The 19,666-nt window shown below is 34.2% G+C and overlaps 1 protein-coding gene across 18 annotated transcripts in view; it reads right to left on the bottom strand.

The window, feature by feature from the left end:
* The window catches only part of LOC128216943 (ankyrin repeat domain-containing protein 26-like), a 95,969-nt gene that overhangs the window by 61,172 nt on the left and 15,131 nt on the right, over positions 1-19,666 (bottom strand). For 15 of the 18 annotated variants that reach the window (XM_052923670.1, XM_052923672.1, XM_052923682.1 and 12 more), the window contains exons 6-12: positions 18,402-18,641; positions 16,616-16,728; positions 10,315-10,423; positions 7,810-7,875; positions 5,135-5,358; positions 4,392-4,490; positions 3,393-3,477 (exon numbers count right to left, since the gene is read on the bottom strand). In XM_052923670.1, coding sequence (XP_052779630.1) covers positions 3,393-3,477; positions 4,392-4,490; positions 5,135-5,358; positions 7,810-7,875; positions 10,315-10,423; positions 16,616-16,728; positions 18,402-18,641 — 936 coding nt within the window. Of the gene's footprint in view, positions 1-2,932; positions 2,948-3,392; positions 3,478-4,391; positions 4,491-5,134; positions 5,359-7,809; positions 7,876-9,735; positions 9,757-10,314; positions 10,424-16,615; positions 16,729-18,401; positions 18,642-19,666 lie in introns of all 18 variants that reach the window. The other 3 variants (XM_052923671.1, XM_052923676.1, XM_052923677.1) reach the window with 3 other exon arrangements.

Below are 19,666 nucleotides of genomic sequence, written 5' to 3'. Positions count from 1 at the left end.
CCTGAGCGCCATGTTGTCAGATTATATGGACAATTGAATGAAATATGCATGGACCGAAATGACAGCCGATTTGTTGCTGTTTTAAGATTATGACCATTAAAGTGTGAGGATAAAGTGTGTTATGACCGTCATGACCTTTGACTCTATGAACTCAAAATCCAGAGTCATTAGCTGGTCACCAGAAACCTAAAGTCAAGTTTGAGGGCCATGGGTGCAGGCATTGTCAAGTTATCAAAAGACAAGTTTTTTTCGTTCAAGGTCACTGTGACCTTGACATTTGACCCGATGACCCCTTAAATCATAAGGGGTCATCTACAAGTCAGATGCAACTCCAAGTCAAGTTTGAAGGCCATGGGTTCAGGCATTGTTGAGTTATCACTCGTACAACCTTTTACCATTCAAGATCACTGTGACCTTGACCTTTGGCTCTATGAATCCTAAAATCAATAAGGGTGATCTACTGGTCAGGCTTAACATCCATGTCAAGTTTAATGATCATAGGTTCAGGCATTGTCGAGATATCATTGGGGGAAGATTTGTTCACTTTTTTGCATTAAAGGTTACTGTGACATTGACCTTGGCCTGATGACCCCCAAAGTCGATAGGGGTCATCTACTTGGCAGGCCCAACCTTCATGTCAAGTTTGATGACCATAGGTCCAGGAATTGTCGAGTTTGCTTTCAAGGTCACTGTGACCTTGACCTTTGACCCCTAAAATCAATAGGGGTCATCTACTGGTCAGGCCCAACCTCCATGTCAAGTTTGAGGGCCATGGGTGCAGGCATTGTTGAGTTATCACTCGGATAACCTTTTATCATTCAAGGTCACTGTGACCTTGACCTTTGGCCCAATGACCCCTAAAATTAATAGGGACAATCTTCTGGCCAGGCTCAACCTCCAAATCAATTTTGAGGGCCATTGGTGCAGCCATTGTCAAGTTATCACTCGGACAACCTTTTACCATTCCAGGTCACTGTGACCTTGACCTTTGGCCAGATGACCCCCCAAAACCATAGGGGTCGTCTCCTGGTCAGGCCAATTCTCCAAGTCAAGTTTGAGGGCCATGGGTGCAGGCATTGTTGAGTTATCAATCGGACAACCTTTTACCATTCAAGGTCACTGTGACCTTGACCTTTGGCCCAATGACCCCCAAAAACAATAGGGGTCATCTACTGGTCAGGCCCAACCTCCAAGTCAAGTTTGAGGGCCATGGGTGCAGGCATTGTTGAGTTATCACTCGAACAACCTTTTACCATTCAAGGTCACTGTGACCTTGACTTTTGACCCATTGAGCCCAAAAAACAATAGGGGTCAGCTACTGGTCAGGCCCAACCTCCAAGTCAAGTTTAAGGGCCATGGGTGCAGGCATTGTCACGTTATCACTCGGACAACCTTTTACCATTCAAGGTCACTGTGACCTTGACCTTTGGTCTGATGACCCCCAAAAACAATAGAGGTCATCTACTGGTCAGGCCCAACCTCCATGTCAAGTTTGAGGGCCATGGTTGCAGGCATTGTTGAGTTATCACTCGGACAAGCTTTAAAATTATTTTACCATTAAAGGTCACTGTGACCTTGACCTTTGACCCGATGACCCCCAAAATCAATAGGGGTCATCTACTGGTCAGGCCCAACCATCATGTGAAGTTTGATGACCATACGTCCAGGAATTGTTGAGTTATCACTCGGACAAGCTTTGGTCTACCGACGGACCGACGGACCGACCGACATGCCTGTGCAAAGCAATATACCCCTCTTCTTCGAAGGGGGGCATAATTACCATAGTTCAAAATACTTCGAGAGCAACTGTATTTCATTTCCATAACACATGATCATACATGCCATATAACCCGGGTGGGATAATTGTGTTTGATACGGAAAAATGTAGACCAGATTGTTTTTTATACAACATTTTCTTAAAACATATATATACTTAAAACAGTGCTTTTCAGGCAAAAAACATATTTGCTCGTTTAAATAAAATGCCCATTAAAAGAGGAACATGAAAAACAACTGCCTGGGCCAAAGGGGTTCATGACAAATTTAAAATCCTCCTTGTTGAGGGCAAGATGCCAGTGTTTTCTAAGCAAAATCCCCTGGGAAACCTTCCAGAGAATGCATGAATGAGATATTTTTAGACACGTTAAAATCGCTCAGGCTTAAATGTTGAAATTCCCCGTTGTGAACAAATTCCATTGGGGAGGTTTCCAGAAACAAAGCATGTTAGCAGATGATGTCATTTTGTCAAATTTATCTTGTTTCATATTGGTTGAACCTCATCTTCAATGAAAAGTTTCATGCTGAATGAACAAAGTTGATTGGTTTCTTTTTTCAGGCTGTTGTTCTCTACAATATCTGATGATACAGATTGCTTTCCGGACACAAACTCTGTTTATCATATATTATTTGGCACAGTTGGGAATTCAGGCTTTAATGGAAGCAAGAAAATTTGCAAAATTTAAACACACACAATGTTTGAGCATTTTATCTACAGTGTATGAAAGTTATTAAAGTGTGACTATTGTTTAATGACTAGTGGTCAAAATAGCATATTACTTAGCCTGCACTGGTAAAAAGATTGCAGGTCTGTTCAAATTCTGATTTTCATGAAGCAGGGCTCGTTACAATTTTTATGCCAAACAGTAATAAAAGAATTCGGACTTGTTCATCAAAAAGTTTTATTTGGATGAGTGAATGATCACTTCAAAGTTGAAAGAGATATAAGAAAATATTTAGCAGGTGTAATATGGAACTAGTCATATTATCTGAGTCGGTTTTCAGTAAGGAAATGGCTCAAGATGTTTTACCTAAACCGACCCAGTATTCTACATGATATATTTTTTTCTTATTAGAAGATCACATTTATCTGACTATAGTTTAAAAGACAGTAGTAACTTGGTGAGATCTCAAAGTCTAGCTATAGACAACATACCAGGTTTAACGGGCACTGTTTCGGTAAATCATAACACATTGAAAACACATATAAAAAAAAAACAGTAATAAACAATTTTTAATACAAGACAAAATGGAAAAACATGAACTTCCTTAAAGTAACAATGTATATCAAAGTCATTAACATTAAAGGTATAATATTAATATTTTAGAACTTTTAAAAAGAAAAGAAAAAAAAAACTAATTCATTTATATTTTACTTAATATAGACACAAAATAAATTTCAAACATTATTCACATATAACTGACACAAAATTTAAACTTAAAACATATGTTATGTATAACAGAAACTTAATTTGTAATCACACAATGTAAATTTTATCAGGTATTAAAGTCACAGGGTCAACTTTTGTACAAGGTCAACCATTATTTTGGAGTTATCCCCAAAATACATCAATGGGAGGAGCAACAATTTGAAATTTGGTATATTGCTGTTATACCTTGAAACTGTTCCTGTGAAAGCTTGTTCGGTGTGGAGCTGTTGTTGTTGTCAACCCCAGTCGGCACATATCCTTCACCATAATCCTGAAACACGAATTGCACCATGGTTGAGAGTATTTCCTTTGTTTTTAGCTTGTGGCAGAACCTATTCAGTTACTAGCATGTGGATAAATTGCAATGTTATTCACTTATACTGCACACTTGTTATTGAATGTTGTCCTTGACAACATGGTACAAAACTGATTGGAAGTAAACCCCTGTCCTGAAATAAAATTTAATTCCGAGAATGTTCAAGCCATGGTACATTTCAAAATAGAACCGTAAGCAGATATTTTTAATATTGGCCTTAATTTGATCTAAGTTTTATGTAGTTAATTAGATTGCATAGATAAATAACAAACCTATACAGTGAATGAAGTCGAGGATGTATGACAATTAACTTTACTGACTTAAGTTGCATATACCACCCATGAGGGTTAATACTCTTTTCCAAAATCCAAAATGTCAAATTATTCTTAGGCCTAAAAAAAATACATTTGGTTCTGGTTACCCAACCCTACCTGCAAAATAGGAGCTGACCCTACCATTTTTTAACAAAAATTAAGTGTGTTTTAATAAGTAGTTTTAAATATTTAAAGCTTTATTAAGAAGATTACTTTAACACAATTTGCAAATGATGACAATAACATACTTATATAAGCATAATAAAAAAATAAAAAGCCTACCTACCTTACCTGTTTTTGAAAAGAATGTAACCTTAACCAAACCATTTTTTTGGCCTAATTTATTTTTGGTAATCTATGAATTATTTTAATATATGCTGTCATACAATCAAAACTGAATGAAGAGCATCATTAGCAATTCTCAATACTTTTTGCTGTTTTCTGATAAAGCCAAGCGCCATAACTTCAGAATCATTTCCCCTAGAGGGATGGGCATTGCCACGCATGTATCCACAATGTCTTTGAAACATTCACAAAAGCCAAGCATGTATTCACCTCATCAGGCGAGCTCATTTTGGGTTTCTTAGATGGCACGATTTCTTCTTCATCCTCTTCATCCTCATCAATATCAGTGTCATCCTCATCTGTCGCGCTCTAAAGATATAATGAGGATTGGCATAGAGGTAAAAATACACATCACAGATTTTGCTGTAATACCAAGAATTAATAGAACAATTAATGAGCCAACAAACAACCACTTTGTTTTGTTTATTTTTTTTCTGTAAGGCAATCGACCCAAGCAAACAGGCCTGAATCCTAAATTCACTGTGGGCCTTAGCAAAAAGACAGACAAGTTATGTTAAAAAAAAAAATTAACAACACTTAATGGCCTTTAACCATTATAAGACTTGTGGTTTATGATAGCTTGCAGCTGATATGCCCCCAAAAAAACAATAAAAAAGGGTCCTGTTTAATCAAGATTCCTAAGATATATATTCAACACTGCAATACTATAAGACTTAGTGTACTACTGATGAAAATCTCTACAAGTCATTGAAGTTTATCTGATATGGAAGTTTAATGGATACACTTGTGATCTGCAGTGTCCCTTAGAAGACTTGAGACAACTGCTTCTGCTGTACCCTTTTTATTTGAACATTTACTTCATCATCAAATATTTCATGTTTAAAAGTTAACAACGATATCTTTAATCACGTTGTTAACAAGTGACAAGAGCTTTGCTATAAAATCTTGAGACCTTTTTCCTTTAATCAATACCATGGTCCATAGCAACTTACAATATTCCTAATGTCCTGCTTATTGCTAAAGGACACACGGCTGTTTCTGTGCGCAGAAACCTCTTCCTCGTCCTCATCATCGTCTTCGAAAATCTCATCTTCAACCGACGCACCTGACATCTGTTTCTTGATTGGGATTTTGGAATTTGATTTGACATTCGGAGACTGACGGAAATCTGCATCTGGTGTTGGTGTTCTACTGTATTGTGGTCGTGCCAATCCACCTTTTAAAAAATAAAAACAGATATTCATTATTTAGAAACAGTGAAATATGATTTAAACATTTCATTTTCATAGGATTAAAAAAATGCAATATTTAAGACAATAACTTAAATCAACTTGAAAGTTTTGTGGGTTTTTTCCCAATGTACGATTATCATAAGTATTTATATCTACATCATCTCAATATTCATAATTAAAAAAACATATCTGAACTTTCAGAAGTTCTTGTGTCTACCAAACTCCATTTTATGTGCAAGAAGCAAAAATAAAACTTAAAAGGCTTTTGAGCTGAAAACAGAACAATTATTTTGCAAAAAGTCTTAAATAAATCCATTACCAAGTCTACTTTTTCTACATGGCCTAAAACCCCGAAAACCAAATTGACCATTACCATAACAATATTTAATGCAGCCATCAATGAATGTGAAGGGTTGTTCCGGAAGTTGCAGAATTTTAACATAAAACACAACAACAATTATGTTTTTAAAAACGTTTGTGAATTGGTAACTAGTACAAACTACATTCATTAAATGATTTTTTTACGTAGCATACTGCATATATATTCAATGTGCCAATTGTTATGTTAAAATTGCGCAAACTTCCAGAACATCCCTCCTACATTTAAGTCTATATTTTTCTCAAGATATTGTTTTCCATCACCTACTAAAATATCTACTTTTAATTTAAAACAACCCAAACCCACTTAAAATAGTCTTTAAAATTGAGAGGTAAAATGTTAATTAAGTTAAAATAGATGCTTTTAATATCACACAGTTAAAAGCAACAGAGTTTGAAAAAATCGCATGTCTGTTTTGTTCTTTCAAGTGATATAACTCAATAAATAGTTTAACTGATGAACATATATTACTTAACAAATGTTTTTGTTGACCAAGGGACATAACTCAATCAGTAGATTTTGTTGATCAAGAACATAACTCAACAAGTGGTTTAACTGACCAAGGGACATAACTCAACAAGTGGTTTAACTGACCAAGGGACATAACTCAACAAGTGGTTTAACTGACCAAGGGACATAGTAGTTTTGTTGTTTTGTTGATTAAGGGACATAGCCTAACAAGTAGATTTGCTGACCAAGGGACATAACTCAACTGCGTTTTAAGTGCGCATTTTTGGGTATAAAACGCAGTTAAACGCACTTCAGTGAAGAAGTGCGTTTTGATCCCTAAAAAACATGCTTAAAACGCACTTCGGTTTTTACTGATTAAAAGGGAATCTTTTGCACCCAAATTTTATGAAAAAAAAAAATGCGTTAGCAGTGCATTTTTTTCTGCGTTAAAAGAGCATTTATCTGTGTTAAAAAAGTGCACAAATTCACTCAGGTGCATTTTACCTGCATTAAAAGTGTCCATTTTTGCAAAAATATATTTTTATATATATATGTATATATAAATATATCCAACCATCAAAAATAGAACACATTTGAATAAATAAATACACATTTTGTTTCATTTAAATTCCTAAGCATGAGTTTGTGTTACATATATAAAATTTTTTTATCTCGTTTAATTAAGTAACATGACACCTTGTAACTGGACATAATGTATGTAGTCGGACAAACAAATACATATTTGTCAAATTTAGCATTAATAAAAGGCAAATGTTTTTGTTGACCAAGGGACATAACTCAACCAGTAGTTTTTGTTGATCAAGGAACATAACTCAAATAGTAGTTTTGTTGATTAAGGGACATAGCCTAACAAGTAGATTTGCTGACCAAGGGACATAACTCAACAAGAAGTTTTGACAAAGGGACATAACTCAACAAGTAGATTTGTTGACCAAGGGACATAACTCAACAAGTAGATTTGTTGACCAAGGGATATAACTCAACTAGTAGTTTTGTTGACCAGGGACATAACGAAACAAATTTTGTTAACTAAACAAACATTGTTGACCAAGAGACGTATCTCAATAAATAATTTTGCTGATTACGGGTAACAATAAATATTTCTACACTACAACAGGAATAACTTAACCAAAATTGAAGCAAGCCAGAGTTATGGGACTTGCTCTATGTTTGCCTTTTATTAGACATTTTTTGACATTGTTCAAAAATATATGCATTAAACAATCAATTCTTAAGAAACTTAACCTGTCAGGTTATAATATGACATAGGATGGTCATTCATTATCATCTTTTATATTTAACAAAATTAATTGGGGAAAAAATATGTCTCCAAAGAGATGATACAAGTATTAAAAATAGCAAGGGCAACTGTTTTTTTTCAAAATACAATCATTTTTGTCATGTCTATCATTCAACATCTACAACAAAAACACAAAGCTACCAAAATTCAGAGTATCAACATTATATCAAACTATATTTGATAATCATATAAAGACAGGAGCACAGAGTAGCACTGTGAGAAAATACGCTAAAAATGTGTGCAGATCTATAACACCCAACCAATTTTGACTACAGTGTGGATCACCTGATGTAACTAGCACTTTACGGAACTTAGCCACCACTGGAGATTTGACTCTCCTATTTCTTGTCTCTACAATCATACATGTTTGACAAAACATATGAAATTTGCTAAAATTATGATATAGACCGTAGCCAGGAAGACAAATAAATATTGCCCAGAAACACAACTAAATCTGGTAAAAAAAAAATCAGTAAAATCTGTACATTTTTGTCATTTTGATAATTAAAGTTTTAATTCATAAATACAAGGGTCGACATTAAACTCCATTTCCAAGGGATCCTGAAATGTGTCCTGGTGTCCCTTGTCCTTTTAATTTTTACAAACATTTCACCTAAAAATATATCTCCATGGCTAAAATTACAATACCACTCCTTTCCCGACGGAAAACATAATACGGAGGGTCTGGTTCCCTTCCATGATATTTGGTGTCCTCGGGAAACCTCGGAACTTACTAGTGTCGAACGCTGACAGATGCCATGCAAGTATACTTAGTAATATAATGCATATGCATTCTTGCAAAGCCAGCACCCCAAGCTCTTCATGCGTAGAATGGTAAATGTTTCTTTATATACCCATGCATAAATGTAAATATTTTCAAAACAGCGAGGAACAAGCTATACACTTTTAACATTCGACTACATTTTATTTTTACACAGAAAGCTGTTAAACATAACAGAGAGGTTGCTGAACAATACTTGTTTTGGTACATGTATGTGTGGACTACGTTTTGGCTATTTTCTTAACACTATGTCATTCAAGTATGTGTACATTTTACAAGTTTAGACAGGGATGAGATTGACATGGCAGCTTCAGAGTTGAAACCATTTCGGCAATGGGTTCTGGGGGCGCATAAGGCCCCCAATGGCGGGTCACAGGGGGTCAAGCATCCTGCCACAGAAACACAACTGACTTTTTAGAAGCCCTTTTGAAGGCTCTCCTGACTTCAAATTTAAAGCAAACTCAAGTGTCAATACTAACAATGAATAAAGCATCAACCAAAAGCAACCAGTTAACTTTTTTAATCGGTTAAAACAAAAATGGTCCCTGGTGCCATTAGAGCTGCAGAAATCCACAGTCAAATCACATCCTTGTTTAGAGTAACATGTACAATAGCACGAGGGAAGTGATTCAAGCGAATATCAGCGAGCCTACAAGTACAAAATTAAAGTGAAATTTCGCAAATGACCTTTTATTCTCAACAGCAACTGTTACATAAATATGTAGATACATGTAAACGCCATGTTTAGCAACCTCTCTATCAGCTGGTCATTATTCAGCTTTTAAAGCTGCACTCTCACAGATATACCATTTTTACAACTTTTTATTTTTTGTCTTGGAAAGAGCAAATTTTTGCATAAATATCTGCAAACCAATTATATATGAATGCTTACAAAAAATCAGATCATAGATTTTCATATTTCCGTTCAAAAATTAATGTTTTATGACTAACGGTTTAAGAAAAAAGCATAAAATATTATTTTTTGAACTTAAATATAAAAATCTGCGATCTAATTTTTTGTCAGCAATCTTATATATCTGGTTTTTATGTTTTTTTGTAAAAATTGGCTCGTTCCAAGACAAAAAAAAAAAAAATTGTCAAAACATTCAATCTGTGAGAGTGCAGCTTTCATGTGTGGCATCACACAAAAAATGTTTTACCTAAAGTAGATTATTTGCAAAAAAGTGTTATTAACAGTATCTATTTGTAATACTGTTGAAATTATTTGGAGTGAAACAGATAAAAAAAAAAATGAAATCCAGGCTTCTGCAGACTTGCGGCCCAAAATCTTGATGCAACAGAAAAACGTCTAGCTTAATTATTGCTCCCAAGTAAAAACATGCAATATTAGAATGTTACATGATAGCAATAGACTAGCAATTATAACATAACAGTAACTTTAAACTTCAGCCAACCACCAATAAGTATACCTTGCAGCTTTTTCAATATACCTACACAAAAATATCAAACAAATTATTTGCCTTCTTCTATCTTGACAAAATGTTTAAGTACGACATCACTAAGCATTGTGCATTTTAGTTTATTAGTTAATACTAATTAATTATAGAAGGATTTTAAAGGCAGCTGTTATGAAACAGTTTCGCCTTTTCAGTAAAAACCAGTACTTAGTGTCCAGTCTGGGAAGCCAAAGGAACGGTCTCCTCGAGGGTACCCCGCATTAGGGCCTCAAACTCACCACCTATCACAGGTTGCAACATTTACCACTAAACCATATTCAACTCGCTCTTTTGGGACTAGTGAATATAACTTTATATACAAAGTATGAAATGATGCATAATGTATCTAGGTTACAGTTAAAATGTATTAAAAAAATAACTTAAACATACAGAATTATTTCATAAACTTGTAACTGAACTCACTTAGTCACATCAGTAAAACCAATTATTTTAGTTTAATAAATCACTCAAAATACTGCAGAAAATATTGCAAACAAATCCGGAATGTTTCTGAAAATTTAAAAAAAAATGCTATGAAGAATCGGTACCCACCAGGTCTTTTGTCCTCTTGCCCCTGCAATTCATCATCGTCGTCGTCGTAGTCTTCATCATCATCACTCAGTTTTACTTTTGCTGTTAGACTGACTTTTGGCTGATTACCCTGTAAATACATGTATATATACAATCAAACATCAATTTTCATAAATGGTATATAATCTTTTATATCTTTAACATAATTTTTTTTCCAAATTTGCCGTCGAGAGCAAATTTGCACAGGGGTCAAATTGGCCCCTATGTGTGTAGGTGGGGTAAATTTGCCACTGTGGGTTTTTCATGCCATATAAACGCAACATTAAAAAAAAATTTTAAAAGTTAGCCATATTAGTTAGTTAGCCATATTAGTTATAAAAAAGGCACTGTCATCATCACATCTTCATTGCAATCTAGAAGCTCATCATTCCATGAAAGCCCAAAAGAAATATAATTAAAATACTAGATCAATCAACAACAGGGATGTGATTGACCTGGCAGCTGGAGGGCTGAAACCATTTTGGCCATGGGTTCTTGGGGCGCTTTTGGGGTCAAAAGCACACTGCTGTGGGAAAAACTGGTTTTTAGAAGCTCTTTTGAGGGTTCTTTTGACTTCAAATTTGAAGCAAACTGGAACATCAACACTAACAACCAAAAGCACTCTAGTAATCTTCTAAATCCGCTTAATTTTTTTTATTTTTTTGGAGAGGGGGGGCCCCAGGGGCGGATTTGTGGAATTCCGCGGACAAATCACATCCCTGCAACAAGGAGTGAAAACCAATGCTCATCTATTATTGTTATTGTCAGTCAAATGACGGTCATTACCCAATAATTAGGGAAGCCAGTCTGTTATGGGCCTTGCAATACATGTGTTTTTATATCTGGGAACATTTGTATAATGTTCCATCTGAATATCTGAAAATTTTGTATAGTTATGGCCAAGGTTTCTGTTTTTGCACTACACCGCTAGCAACACCGACACCTAGCTAGCCAATACTCAAACTCTTTTTCTTAAAAAATCAGACAAACCAAAAATGCACAAAAATTTAGCATTTTTTAAATTTGATTCTAACAAATAAATATATAACCACATTAAAATACAGTTCAATGAAAGCAGAAGGTTTTGTTGACATATGTTTTAATTTTCATCAATGCATAATATTTGCAAACATCACATAAAATATGTACTTCAAATTGTAAAAAGTAGTGTACCAGTACAAGTGTTTCTAAAACAAAGTTTATTGTAAGGAATAGAATTAGTACAACATTTGAAACCTTTGTCTTTTGGGGTAAAATGCGTAATGTGTTTTTTTAGTTACAGCAGCTGCTGAGCTTAAAGTTTTTGCATGCTGATGGCGACACCAGTAAGGCTATGACAATACCACAATTTTTTTCTTCATAAAACAGACAAGGGAAAATTTAGCTAAATTCATCAAGACGTTGTTTTTTTTCTTCTTTTATTGGTGTTTTCTGGTTTGTTTAGAATTTGCAATAAGTAACAGGCATTAAAAAGTAAGACAAATGATCACATTATCATTTGAAAAGTTAATTCAACTGACCTTCTTCCATTGGAATCTTGGAATATTAGACTTTTTTGACATCATATCCACTTTTTAGAATAATAGCATTAATATCCCTTCAGTATAATTCACCACTTTTTTTACATTTCAGTTCACTTGCTTCTGTCAAAGTTTCAAATGACTTTTCTTTATGTATTACACTCTATTGGGTATTCTAATATTTGATAGAATTAAGTAATGTATTCAATTCACAAACGCTTTTCTAAATGTCTTTTCAGTCACTAGTAAACATCAAAATACAATGCATACTTTAGGGTCATGAAAAAGCTGTTTTCTTAAAGACCTTACAAACATTTGCTTTCTATTAAAACATGCCTATTGACAAAAAAATATTAAGAAAATATTGACAAATCTAACAAATTTATGACTTAGTCTACCAAAAAAAAAATTTAATAAAAGAAATTCTACAGCTCTAATATAACTAAGTGTAAATGTTTACAAATTATTATGATATTGAAATTCAAAAAAAAAATCAAATAAATTCCAATTTCTACAACAATTATGTACCTCAGCAAAGTAAGGCAAATAAATATTAATGCAATTTATCTATTAGAAGCAAATAATTTCAGATAACTAAAGTTAACTTAAAGTGCCATTAAACACTTCAAAAGACACTTTTATCACATTTTTGGAGTCCATCAAATAAAATCCAAATTGAATCGGATTAAACTAGAATCAAATTTTTATCGTCCCACAAATTATTTCCTTATGCATAAGCTTAAAGCATACCACAGATTTTTAATATTTGGAATTCCCACTCTACTTTAGTTAGCAGGCTAAACACAAAGTATCATAATCCAATAGTAATAGTATATTAAGCTGATTCTATTTTAATCCTAAAAATGTTTAATCCTGTATGAAAAACTGTCTATCACACCTTTGGCCCTGGTCAGCCAACAGAAAATTACACAGTAATTTATAGAAGAATCTCTTGGAGGCTCCTAAATACTGCAAAAGCATTTATTTTTGCTGTGTTTTATTTTCGCAAAAAAACAAAACTGAACGAATTTCCATACTCGACTCGTATTTGGATCACAAAAAAAAATCTTGACGTTATAAATAACTTAAAATAAAGTCTTTTTATATTTATATTGTGTTTTTTAAAAAGTTCCCAATATTTATTTACAAGGAGAAACAAAACAAAAAAATATGCTGAAACAAATCACTTCCAAAACCCTTTGACTTGACAGTAACCGCTGTTAATTAACTTCTAATGTAATATGTAAATTTGATAATCAGTGCATCTAGGTATAAAATTTCCCTTTGTTTAGTTTCCTTGATGATTTCTATCAACTGCACAAATGCAATTTACCAAACATCTATTATTGTTTTTGTTTTGTTTTTAAAAAGCCGACATTTCACTCTTTATAAAAAAAATCAGCCATCATTTTTTTCCAATGTAATCAATAACATATCCATTTCAAACTGTTTGAATTTAATATTCTTGTCTCAAAATTAAATCTACGTGCGCTCTTCTGATGTTATTATAAAATGCTAAAGTGCTTTTGTATGGTTCTGTAAAATTATCATAAAACTTGCAGGGTGAAGTACATGCGTAAATATTTGCCAACAAGTGGCTAGTATTTGCATGGACTGTCCAGTATAATTTATGCTGTGGATATAATTATACCAAACTGTTTCATTGAGAATTTTGCAAGTCTATGCAATGAACATATGACTTTATTGGAATGTTTGTTTTTAGAGTAATGGATGCCATGATAAAAGTGTACTCTATATAAACCATTTTTTCTTTGAAGTTATCATCACAAGGAATGTTTCAGTCAAATTTATGACAAGTCAGGGTGTTACCTTCAATTCCAATTTGCAAAAATGCATTTACAGATTTGCAACAAAGAACGTACATTGCATCTTAAAACAATCATTTTAGATATAATGCACTATTTTTTTTGTAATACTATTTCTACAGATGGCTAACATGAATCAATCCAGACAAGTGGGGTGTAGTAAGTCATCTGCAACCAATGCCCGAAGGTGGCTTATTGAGCGCCAAAAAGATAAAAACAATAGTAAGATGAGTATTTAAAGTACTAATTTAAACACATGCAAAATGAAAGATGTACAATAAGTATTCTACTCTAATTCACATCTTTTTTATAAAAGTTAAATCAAAGCATTATATAACCACATTGATTTTATGTTCATGCATTGCCATATATATCTAATGTAGGACAAGATATCAATCAGGGTCAGTCAATCAACAACGACCCGGGCAAAATGGCAACAGCTTTACATGTGAAAATGTCCTTGAGACACATTTTAACATACATAGAAAAAATCCCCACTTACCAACCCTCATATATCAGGCAGTGGATTTGGAAACAAACAATTATTTCTTATGGCCTTAACACTTCATCCCCTCTATAACATCACATCATTTTACGAAGTATTATCATAAAGACCATATTTGTAGCCAAACAACCAAGGGTTTTTAATTGTACAACTTTATTTTTTTTATAAGGACAAAAAAAATATCTACTTCAAATAATAGACTGCAGAATAAGTCTGTTGTTGTTGTTGTTGTTTTCTTCAGTCATAAAAGAGTAATAGCTCAATTTTTTAAGCCAGAGTGATTGGCTGCTCTTGTGTGTATTGTTTCTAGAAACACGTGTACAAAGTTTCAGTAGAATATATTGAACGGTGTTTGAGTTAAGGCTAAGTTTGTGAAAGCTGAAGACTCTGTCACCAACAACAAGGCTATGAGCAATTTTTCCTTGAAAGACAAACATGCAAAAATGAAATGCCTACAATTAATGGAAAGGAAAGATAAATAGTAAACGACAAACAAATAATATTCTATGGGAACAAAATTACATATTTATGGGTGCAATGTTCACAAACCTCTTCAGCAAGACAATCGTCATCAACATCTGTATCATCTTGATTTTTTGTCTTATAAAACAAGCAACATGGCATGTCATATTTCATATATTTAGCTGTTTTTTTCCTATTTCCTAACACAAAAAATATGACCAGCAAAGGGCATCAACACCTTTTGGGTAGCAGGTATTCTTGTGAGTCTGTCAAATATTTAAGACAGAGACAGTCAGGCTTGCATATATGGGTGTTTCAAGTAATTGAAAACTTGTTCTCTTAAGTAAATCATTATTGAATTTTGGCACTAACTTTTTTCCAAAACTGTCGACATTGACAACAACAACAATAACAACAACCCAATTTATCAGCCTATGACATTATTTTGACTTCGCCTCCAAAAAACAGACAATCTTTCATAATATCTAGAACTCCGCAAGTCAGATGTGTCGCCTGACAAATTATTTACTGTCGTCATTACAGCTGTTGGATTTGCATTTTATTCATTTATAGACAATGATGTTGCCATTTAAAGTTCAAGTGAAGGTGGCATTTGAACTGAAGGTAAAGCGTTAAGTCGGACTAAAATTAACAAAGAAAAAACAAAGGGCTATAACTCTAAAAATATTGAAGCAAGAGTTACGGTTCTTGTGCACTGCACTTGCCCTCAATGAGATCTATCTACATATGAAATTTCAAGTTGATACCACTAATAGTTTACGAGATATGCCCCGGACAAGTGAAAACGGGACACGACCGCCAACAAAGGGCAATTACTCTAAAAATATGAAAGAGAGTGTGACGGTTCTTAAGCACTGCACTTGCCTTCAATGAGATCTATCTAGCTATGAAGTTTCAAGTTGATACCTCTTATATTCTTTAAGATATACCCCAGACAAAACTTTAAGCATGAAAATCAACAAAGGGCAATAACTCTGAAAATATGGAAGCAAGAGTAATAGTTCTTGTGCTCTGCAATTGCCCTCAATGAGATCTATCTACATATGAAATTCCAAGTTGTTACCACTAATGGTTTATGAGATATGCCCCGGACAAGTGAAAACAGGACGTGACTGCCGACGCCGCCACCAATACCGCCCACAAAAGTAACCCCTATATATCACCTTTTCAGGCGACACAAAAACTCTACACGATGTTAAGAAAATGTCACCTGACCAACACAAAAAACACTGAAACAGCAACATGCATAAAACAACAAAACAAACATTGAACTCTCTAAACGAGCAGACATTACAAGGATTCACACATCATAGGAAAAATGTAAATAACTGCACATGACACATAATATGTGGTTGAAACACATCTAAACAACTGCTGTGCACTTTTCACATGCTAACATGCTTGGTTTAAAGGATGGAACCGTGATTTCCCTTACCAATTTATCCCTACTTTTGCCACCAATTTTTGCAAGTTTCTACATTCGCAAAAGTTAAGCAAGGTGTTATAGCACAAAACAAATAAAGCATACAAACTTATTTTCTGATTAATATATTTTCTATGTTAGTTATAATTCTGAAAACTATGAAAACTAAGATGTTTAAGGTTAATGGCTATGCTGATCTTTTCTTTGTATGGTGAACAACTGTTGTGGGAAATATTTCCTTTCAACAAACACCTTTCACTGAACTAAACAACCATTTCCCCATACAACGGTTGTGGGAAATATTTCCTTTCAACAAACACCTTTCACTGAACTAAACAACCATTTCCCCATGAATTTTACCAATAAAAAGTTACCAGCCAATCCAAGGCATCGGTACCTATATTAATACATGTTTCTTAAATTCCTTGCAGCAAATAATTATGAAACCATTTGCTTCAAACCAAGTCAGCCTCATAAAAGAAATATTGCAAAAATTGCAAAAGATTCTCGCCAAATGAGAATGTACCTTAAGTTTATGGTCATCCATTGCAGAGCTGATATCAGTATCCTCGTTCCAGGAGTCTTGACGGCCGTCCTGTGCCGAGTGCTTACTAAGGGTTGGGTCATCAGAATCCTCATCTAAAAATATTTAAGTATACACAAATTTTATTAAAACTATTTTTACAATCAAAGTCATATTTCTTAGTCTTCTGCCATTTAAACCCAAGGTGAGTTATGATGTTAGAGTGCTGTTTAGGAGGACGGCAGAAGATCCCTTCTAGGAAGAAGAGCCCTACTATGAAAAGCCCTTCAACAAAGAGCCCTACTATGCAAAAAAGCCCTATATGAATGACGTCACCATTACGTCATATGTACTTCCGTTGTGTGGAAAATTCTCAATAAAAAAAATGTTCTTATGATTGATAGACATGTTTTCACATGCTCAATACACTGTAAATCAAAACTATCATTATTCCTGAAACTTTTATACCTTAAGTATCTATTCTTGCTTGATTTATCATTTAGAGTAGAGATTAAAGCATAAACCGCTGCCCTATAGTTGAAAGGTCATTTTGGAAGATCTGTCATGGCGGACGGTGCAATTTTTAGAGTTTGTTTTTCAAGTGGAGTGATTTTTCTTAGGAATAACTTGACCCCCCTTTTTTATTGGCTTAAAAGGTAATTTAAAGCTTGTACTTTAAGAATATATGTGGTTATCATAGCCTGCATTCGCTCGAAATGCCTTTAAATGTTGTCTGAAAATTATAATTTTACATTGAATTATATAGGAAATAACAATGGTGGTGTGTAACCTATAACAAGATCCCAAATACGCAAAAGAGCCCTACTTCAAAAAAAAAGAAGATACAATTTTCAAAAGCCATTTCAGTTACAAATTGTAAGAGCTCCTAAATGACAATATGGTTCAACAGCTCATATCAGATGGAGACTTTCTATGTTCCCAAAGGGCAGCACAATTCTTTCAATGAGAAGAGGGTTCTATTGCACAGTTACACTGCTTATAGAATTTACATATCAAGAATCAAATGCCAATTTGATTTGGGAATTAATCAGACAGGTGGAATATTTAGGGTACTAATTAGTTTTGGGAATCGGTTCCAATTTTACTATCGATAATCGGTTCCACTCAAGTAACCGATTATCGATAGTACAATCGTTTTATAAATACTAGATAGAACCTGAATTTTTGTTTTACTCGTGTACAGTATTAAACTCCTAATCATTATAAGCATATACATTATGTCTATAATTGAAGTTATTAAGTGTTGTTGTATAAAGAATAATTAATGTTCATGCTCATTGTGGCTTTTATTAAAGATGACATCAGAACACTTACTAATTTTTATACCAATCAATTTTCGATTACAATCGATCATCGAAACATCACTAGTACTAACAGAGTGTTTTTTGCCCTTTACTTTTAATACGACATTCATCTAGAAAAAGTAGTCACAAATAAAGCATCAGTTGCAATTTCACAGAGATCAAACAGTTGGGCTCTGGAGAAGAAATTTCCCTAAATGGCCACATTTCTTTGCTAAGAGAAAAGTATTTCTCTAAACAGACTCTAAAAGAAACAACTTCACAGAAACACAGTCGCTGTTATTGATGCCAAACTTCTGCAGATTTTCAAAATCTAGCTTTGTCCCTCAGACCTTCAGGCAGCAGTGATTTTATAATTATTTTTCAGTGATTATCGACATGATTATAGAAACCAGTTAGGTGTCCTTTTTGAAAGGCCAGAACATTTCCCAAGTGGGAATCAAACCCATAAAATTTCTTAAACTAACCTGCGTCTTGATCATACTGTGGGTGCCCAAACAAGTCTGAATCCTTCCCAGGCGCCCCAGACAAAGAAGACAAGTCCCGAGGAGTGGTGGAACTCATGGGCGTGGCTGTTCCTGGCCCGCCCCGGGGCGTGGCTGGCAAACTGCTCCCAAGACGAGGCCGTGACTTGAGGTTGTGGTCGAATATCACCTGACAACAACCGTGATGAGCTTTCATCATTGCACAGTCTTCTGCCGTCCAACCTGTGAAGAAAAATATGAAGTTGTCATCAATCCAACTAGGTGTGATCTAATATGAATATCAACTAATAGCAGCCATGGTGCACTTTTATCCCTGCGCAGGTCGTTTTTGTCCAATATGTACAGATATTAGAACATTTGTTAGTGTCTTAAAGAAACACTTATAATTTAATATAGTACATGATATCAAGTTGCTACGTATATCATTCAAATAAATGTGTTCCAAGTTTTTTTACTTGTACATATAAATGCATGCATTTTAATAACTAGATTCCTTAATGTTAGTGTTGGACTAATATTATTGCAAGAAGTATTTCACATGATTAATAGGGCCTTTCACAAATAAATGGTTACACAAAACACTACATTTTACTAAAATCTTAGATTATATGTCCTTTACTCCCATACCATCCCTAGCCACATTTGACATACTGGCATACCAAGTTTGACACCCCTAGGTGCAAGCATTCTTTAGTTACTGAGTGGAAACTGTTCTTTTACCTCAAGATCACCACAAGTTTTACCTACCTCAAAATCAAAAGAGGTCATCTACTAGCCATGACCAATTTGCATACCAAGTATAAAGTTACTGGGTGCAAGCGTTCTGTAGAAATTGAGTGGAAACCTATTTTCAGTTTAAGGTCACTGCCAACTTTTTTTGTTTCACCTGAAGGTCAACATGACCTTGACATTTGTCATACTAATCTCAAAATCAATGGGGGTCATTTACTTGTCATGACCAACCTGCATACCAAGTATGAAGTTCCTGGGTCCAAGTGTTCTTTTGTCATTGAGCAGAAACGAAATGTGATTAACAGGCTGATGGACAGACAGGGCAAAAACAATATGTTCCCTCAATTCATTGGAGCAGACTTAATTTTCTGCACTTAAACAGGTTAAGACAGGTTACTAATTGTTCATGTATCAGAATCAGAAACAATATACACTAACAGCCCCTGCAAGTGTGACTATCTATAAAAACACATACAATAGATTATTTTAAGTAATCTGTAACTAACAAGTCATGT

Source organism: Mya arenaria, chromosome 14, assembly GCF_026914265.1.
Source record: "Mya arenaria isolate MELC-2E11 chromosome 14, ASM2691426v1".
NCBI lineage: Eukaryota > Metazoa > Mollusca > Bivalvia > Myida > Myidae > Mya > Mya arenaria.
This window is presented reverse-complemented; position numbering and strand designations above follow the sequence as displayed.